The following is a 7747-nucleotide window of genomic DNA, read 5'->3' as shown; positions in this document are numbered from 1 at the left end:
TTGGACCCACTGTTGTTATATTTCTAGTTTATGTTAAACTATGCATGTTTAACTACCACTCAGTCTCTCCTATCATAGAATTATGCCATGTATATCATACTTTGAGGGCGACAAAGATACATAAGTTAAAACCATTTAATTCAAACCTGATTCCTTTTTGATAGATGCCTGCTGTATTTCCTCTTCAGAACAATATAAAAACCAAATCATATGACAATGTGGTTATAAACTTGAAATGTATCAATTTGTACATGATTTTTCAGAAATTATTTTCTTCCATATTTTTTTCTCTTTAAAGTATAAAATCATTGCTTTTTTGCATAGTACCAGTATTATGAAGTTAGCGTATTCATCTCTTATCTGTCAGACTTGTATGTACCATGTGTCTACTGAGAGGCTGTAATAAGAGACCTGTTAGATAGGTAACTGATATCACAGTATCTCATAGTCTTGTGTATATTGTGATACAATTCTCACTTCCTTCCATGCTAATTGTTACAAAGAATCTGCTGTTATAATGAGATTACGTACATTTCAAAGTGCAGTGTTAAATCTTGAACTTCTTTAAGTATAATTAAGTTAGTTCAGATTCAAGGGACTAATGGGGATTTTGAAGTTACCTCCCCTTTTATTACAATAATCTAGAAATAAATAAGTACATTGAACATGGGAAACTGAAGTACCTTTTACATTATTTCGCACATGAATTTTTAAAATCTAATTTATGCCATTCAAATGAAAAAGTTAATTTTGTAATGAGACGTGTACTCTATCAGATAATATATGCCTTCAATGTTGTGAAAGTTTATATATCTATATTTTGTATTGTTTACAAGCCAAACTGATGACAAATATATGTATACATGAACATTTGTATTGTATAAGACAAAGAGGTGAAGGAGTCCTGTGGGTGGTGCTGGTAGATAGATGTATCAGTAGAGGAGGTGGATACCTGAGTATTCTTATAGAGCTCCATGGACGATGGATAATAACAGGTAGATAAATGATGGAACATCAACACAAGGGATTCTGTGACTTAGTAGATTTTGTTAGTTGACATTTAGATGGCTAAACCAACAATCATCAGATCAATTTTACATCAAGAAAAAGGAAAGCTGAAGTGCAAAATACGGTTCAAAATATTGATTGTTCTAATCACATGATGTGCAATTGTTTAGAATTTTACGCTAGTTAGGATTATTGAGAGAAATGATATAAATAAATGTTTTGTGTTATTTTCACACCAAGTCATATATTTCGTATACACTGAACAGACACTGTTCTATTTCTCATGTATGAAGGTAGATCATCTAGCCATTCTGAAGATTGAGTCCCAATGGTTCCAGTGTTTTAAGTGTTTCTATCCACGTTTTTTTTATTCTGAATGTTGACGTTGACCTTTGTCATGGTGACAATAATGACTTTAACATCATCAATGTTGTGGTTGTTTGACGTAAAATGGTGGGACATGGGTTATGTTGGTGAAACGACCATGCATTCTCAGAAGGACAGAGTTGGAAGTTTGTCCCACATATTGTATACATATATTGCATTTCTGGCGTGGGAGATGTAAACTGTTAAAATATACAATGTCACAAAATCCCTGGTGTTGATGTTCCATCCTTCATCTACTGGTTGTTTAGTATGTATGATGTAATGTTACCCGGTCTATATACAAGGAAAATAGCCCATGTGTTTAGAGACAACTACATACAAAATACAATGTTCACAAGAAAAATCAGAGTTGTGCACATTGATCAGGAAAGACAACATGTGAAAAATTGTTCAGGCAATTCTTATACTTCATATCAAATAGAAAGAAATTGAAGTTTTGTCACACTATTTATTTTTTTCTGCCAATACTCTAGAAAACATTGCTTTTCCATGTTTTCTCTTGTATCTAGGACTGAATATTTACGTCCAAATAGGATCAGGAAATATTTAGTGTCCTGTCTTGACATCACAATAGGTCATACTTCATGACATGTGTATGGACTGGATTACAGGAAATTATCATCATCACTTACAAAAGATTGTGATCCTGTTAGAAGACATAGGATTGTAATCCTGGATGCATGTGTAGGTAGAAGATGGAAAATCATGTGGAAAACAGATCCATGTAACAGTAATGTTCCAGGCCTACAGATCCAGTATAAACACCCGGTAGAAATGTTTTATATACCTGGTAAATAAGTGATAGATGTGCTATTGATTTACATTGTATCTGAAATATAGACACTATAAAGATGATTTCCTTGTGTATGTTTGATGTGACATAATATAGTGTGTATTGATGATGGTCACCTGACTTTTCTTCAGGTTTAAATTGATATTGTGTGTGTGTGTGTGTGCGCGCGCATGTGTGCGTGTGCGTGCGCATGCGCGTGCGTGTGTGTGAGAGAGAGATATATATAATATGAAACAGAAGTAAATAAGTGTTATCTAACAAATTTATCAAATACTTAATATAGATGTTAAACATTTCAGGTACTGTCATAGCAATGGTGTTTTGCTATTAAACTTTGGATGGAAGCACTGGGCATATCAACTAGTTAATAACACTAGAAAAGTCCATTTGACAAGGAGACCTAGAAAGAAAGAAATATCTATCTAGGTTTCTGTTCACCATTCTCAATCTAGGTTTCTGTCCATTCTCAATCTAGGTTTCTGTTCACCATTCTCAATCTAGATTTCTGTTCACCATTCTCTATCTAGATTTCTGTTCACCATTCTCTATCTATATTTCTGTTCACCATTCTCTATCTAGGTTTCTGTTCACCATTCTCTATCTAGGTTTCTGTTCACCATTCTCTATCTAGGTTTCTGTTCACCATTCTCTATCTAGGTTTCTGTTCACCATTCTCTATCTAGGTTTCTGTTCACCATTCTCTATCTAGGATTCTGTTCACCATTCTCTATCTATATTTCTGTTCACCATTCTCTATCTAGGTTTCTGTTCACCATTCTCTATCTAGGTTTCTGTTCACCATTCTCTATCTATATTTCTGTTCACCATTCTCTATCTAGGTTTCTGTTCACCATTCTCTATCTATATTTCTGTTCACCATTCTCTATCTAGGTTTCTGTTCACCATTCTCTATCTAGGTTTCTGTTCACCATTCTCTATCTATATTTCTGTTCACCATTCTCTATCTAGGTTTCTGTTCACCATTCTCTATCTATATTTCTGTTCACCATTCTCTATCTAGGTTTCTGTTCACCATTCTCTATCTATATTTCTGTTCACCATTCTCTATCTAGGTTTCTGTTCACCATTCTCTATCTAGGTTTCTGTTCACCATTCTCTATCTATATTTCTGTTCACCATTCTCTATCTAGGTTTCTGTTCACCATTCTCTATCTATATTTCTGTTCACCATTCTCTATCTAGGTTTCTGTTCACCATTCTCTATCTATATTTCTGTTCACCATTCTCTATCTATATTTCTGTTCACCATTCTCTATCTATATTTCTGTTCACCATTCTCTATCTAGGTTTCTGTTCACCATTCTCTATCTAGGTTTCTGTTCACCATTCTCTATCTAGGTTTCTGTTCACCATTCTCTATCTATATTTCTGTTCACCATTCTCTATCTAGGTTTCTGTTCACCATTCTCTATCTATATTTCTGTTCACCATTCTCTATCTAGGTTTCTGTTCACCATTCTCTATCTAGGTTTCTGTTCACCATTCTCTATCTAGGTTTCTGTTCACCATTCTCTATCTAGGTTTCTGTTCACCATTCTCTATCTAGGTTTCTGTTCACCATTCTCTATCTAGGTTTCTGTTCACCATTCTCTATCTAGGTTTCTGTTCACCATTCTCTATCTAGGTTTCTGTTCACCATTCTCTATCTATATTTCTGTTCACCATTCTCTATCTAGGTTTCTGTTCACCATTCTCTATCTATATTTCTGTTCACCATTCTCTATCTAGGTTTCTGTTCACCATTCTCTATCTATATTTCTGTTCACCATTCTCTATCTAGGTTTCTGTTCACCATTCTCTATCTAGGTTTCTGTTCACCATTCTCTATCTAGGTTTCTGTTCACCATTCTCTATCTATATTTCTGTTCACCATTCTCTATCTAGGTTTCTGTTCACCATTCTCTATCTAGGTTTCTGTTCACCATTCTCTATCTAGGTTTCTGTTCACCATTCTCTATCTAGGTTTCTGTTCACCATTCTCTATCTATATTTCTGTTCACCATTCTCTATCTAGGTTTCTGTTCACCATTCTCTATCTATATTTCTGTTCACCATTCTCTATCTAGGTTTCTGTTCACCATTCTCTATCTATATTTCTGTTCACCATTCTCTATCTAGGTTTCTGTTCACCATTCTCTATCTATGTTTCTGTTCACCATTCTCTATCTATATTTCTGTTCACCATTCTCTATCTAGGTTTCTGTTCACCATTCTCTATCTAGATTTCTGTTCACCATTCTCTATCTAGGTTTCTGTTCACCATTCTCTATCTATATTTCTGTTCACCATTCTCTATCTATATTTCTGTTCACCATTCTCTATCTAGGTTTCTGTTCACCATTCTCTATCTAGGTTTCTGTTCACCATTCTCTATCTATATTTCTGTTCACCATTCTCTATCTATATTTCTGTTCACCATTCTCTATCTAGGTTTCTGTTCACCATTCTCTATCTATATTTCTGTTCACCATTCTCTATCTAGGTTTCTGTTCACCATTCTCTATCTATATTTCTGTTCACCATTCTCTATCTAGGTTTCTGTTCACCATTCTCTATCTAGGTTTCTGTTCACCATTCTCTATCTAGGTTTCTGTTCACCATTCTCTATCTAGATTTCTGTTCACCATTCTCTATCTATATTTCTGTTCACCATTCTCTATCTAGGTTTCTGTTCACCATTCTCTATCTAGGTTTCTGTTCACCATTCTCTATCTAGGTTTCTGTTCACCATTCTCTATCTATATTTCTGTTCACCATTCTCTATCTAGGTTTCTGTTCAATATTATCAAGTCAGTTCATGTTCTGATTGTGGTAAATACTTTGACTACAAATTACTAAGGATTGAGGAAAATTGCATTCCCTGTGTTATATAATGATGTTCTTCTTAGGTGTTGAAATATTCCTTGAGCATATGGGTTGAAATAATTTAGATATTGGTTATAAGTCCTTGGTATGCTTGAAACATTAGATTGGCTGTGCTAAAGTTCATTGAATTTAATTTATTGAAGCATTTGTGGCAGGTGAAAAAAATAGAGTATAGCAGCTTCATGAGAGAATGCTGTGTTGTATCAATGTGAGTACTGTAAAGCTTCATGAGAGAATGCTGTGTAGTAACAATGTGAGTACAGTAAAGCTTCATGAGAGAATGCTGTGTTGTAACAATTTGAGTACAGTAAAGCTTCATGAGAGAATGCTGTGTTGTAACAATGTGAGTACAGTAAGTCTTCATGAGAGAATGCTGTGTTGTAACATTGTGAGTACAGTAAAGCTTCGTGAGAGAATGCTGTGTTGTCACATTACCAGCACAGTAAATCTTCATGAGAGAATGCTGTGTTGTAACAATGTGAGAACAGTAAGGCTTCATGAGAGAATGCTGTGTTGTAACATTGTGAGTACAGTAAAGCTTCGTGAGAGAATGCTGTGTTGTCACATTACCAGCACAGTAAAGCTTCATGAGAGAATGCTGTGTTGTAACAATGTGAGAACAGTAAGGCTTCATGAGAGAATGCTGTGTTGTAACATTGTGAGTACAGTAGAGCTTCATGAGAGAATGCTGTGTTGTCACATTACCAGCACAGTAAAGCTTCATGAGAGAATGCTGTGTTGTCACATTACCAGCACAGTAAAGCTTCATGAGAGAATGCTGTGTTGTAACAATGTGAGAACAGTAAGGCTTCATGAGAGAATGCTGTGTTGTAACATTGTGAGTACAGTAGAGCTTCGTGAGAGAATGCTGTGTTGTCACATTACCAGCACAGTAAAGCTTCATGAGAGAATGCTGTGTTGTAACAATGTGAGAACAGTAAGGCTTCATGAGAGAATGCTGTGTTGTAACATTGTGAGTACAGTAGAGCTTCGTGAGAGAATGCTGTGTTGTAACATTGTGAGTACAGTAGAGCTTCGTGAGAGAATGCTGTGTTGTCACATTACCAGCACAGTAAAGCTTCATGAGAGAATGCTGTGTTGTAACAATGTGAGAACAGTAAGGCTTCATGAGAGAATGCTGTGTTGTAACATTGTGAGTACAGTAGAGCTTCATGAGAGAATGCTGTGTTGTCACATTACCAGCACAGTAAAGCTTCATGAGAGAATGCTGTGTTGTCACATTACCAGCACAGTAAAGCTTCATGAGAGAATGCTGTGTTGTAACAATGTGAGAACAGTAAGGCTTCATGAGAGAATGCTGTGTTGTAACATTGTGAGTACAGTAGAGCTTCGTGAGAGAATGCTGTGTTGTCACATTACCAGCACAGTAAAGCTTCATGAGAGAATGCTGTGTTGTAACAATGTGAGAACAGTAAGGCTTCATGAGAGAATGCTGTGTTGTAACATTGTGAGTACAGTAGAGCTTCGTGAGAGAATGCTGTGTTGTAACATTGTGAGTACAGTAGAGCTTCGTGAGAGAATGCTGTGTTGTCACATTACCAGCACAGTAAAGCTTCATGAGAGAATGCTGTGTTGTAACAATGTGAGAACAGTAAGGCTTCATGAGAGAATGCTGTGTTGTAACATTGTGAGTACAGTAGAGCTTCGTGAGAGAATGCTGTGTTGTAACATTGTGAGTACAGTAGAGCTTCGTGAGAGAATGCTGTGTTGTCACATTACCAGCACAGTAAAGCTTCATGAGAGAATGCTGTGTTGTAACATTGTGAGTACAGTAGAGCTTCGTGAGAGAATGCTGTGTTGTAACATTGTGAGTACAGTAGAGCTTCGTGAGAGAATGCTGTGTTGTAACATTGTGAGTACAGTAGAGCTTCGTGAGAGAATGCTGTGTTGTCACATTACCAGCACAGTAAAGCTTCATGAGAGAATGCTGTGTTGTAACAATGTGAGAACAGTAAGGCTTCATGAGAGAATGCTGTGTTGTAACATTGTGAGTACAGTAGAGCTTCGTGAGAGAATGCTGTGTTGTCACATTACCAGCACAGTAAAGCTTCATGAGAGAATGCTGTGTTGTAACAATGTGAGAACAGTAAGGCTTCATGAGAGAATGCTTTGTTTGATATGGCAGCTTAGTAGAGATCTCTAACTCAGTGTAAGTAGTAGATTCATTAATTACTTATACAAGTACAGACCATTTTAAATCACCCATTTGTTATCTAGTAACCCAGCATTTCTATTCAGAAATCTGGTTTCTTGTTATCATTTTAGATTGTCAAAATATACAGAAAAGATGAGTTATGACATGATATGCCCCAACCCCACCTCCCCCTCTGGTTTCAGCCAAATATTCAAGCACAACGTTTAATGAACTTCCTCCTGTAGCCACACTCAGAAGCATCCAGATGGAATTTATGAAGTGTATTGGGAGGCACCAGAACTGTTCATTTTCAAATTCTTTTCACATTTAATTCAGTACTAGTTTTATTCTTTTATGAATTTTTTAAAAACCATGGCATACATTCAGATATATGTAATATCATTGCACAGAAATTTATTTTCAATTTTGGTAGATGATTAGATGGCTTAGGAATATTTGGTACTTGAGAATGAAAGGGAATGAAAACAGATTTTTAACTTGGGTGGTGATAAAGTGTA

At 35.9% G+C, this 7747-nt stretch overlaps 1 protein-coding gene across 1 annotated transcript; it reads left to right on the top strand.

Annotated features, from left to right (window-relative positions):
* The first annotated feature begins 470 nt into the window (after positions 1–470).
* Positions 471–7238, top strand: LOC132547753 (uncharacterized). Its single transcript, XM_060211555.1, has 2 exons — positions 471–4327; positions 4536–7238. Exon 2 carries the CDS (start codon positions 5265–5267, stop codon positions 7236–7238), a length of 1974 nt encoding a protein of 657 aa, XP_060067538.1. The 5' UTR covers positions 471–4327; positions 4536–5264.
* The last annotated feature ends 509 nt before the right edge of the window (positions 7239–7747 follow it).

Source organism: Ylistrum balloti, unplaced genomic scaffold (assembly GCF_031769215.1).
Source record: "Ylistrum balloti isolate Yb309-2 unplaced genomic scaffold, AGI_CSIRO_Ybal_v1 Utg369974, whole genome shotgun sequence".
NCBI classification, from domain to species: Eukaryota; Metazoa; Mollusca; class Bivalvia; order Pectinida; family Pectinidae; genus Ylistrum; species Ylistrum balloti.
Note: the sequence above shows the minus strand (reverse complement) of the source record. Positions and strands in the feature narration are given on the sequence as shown.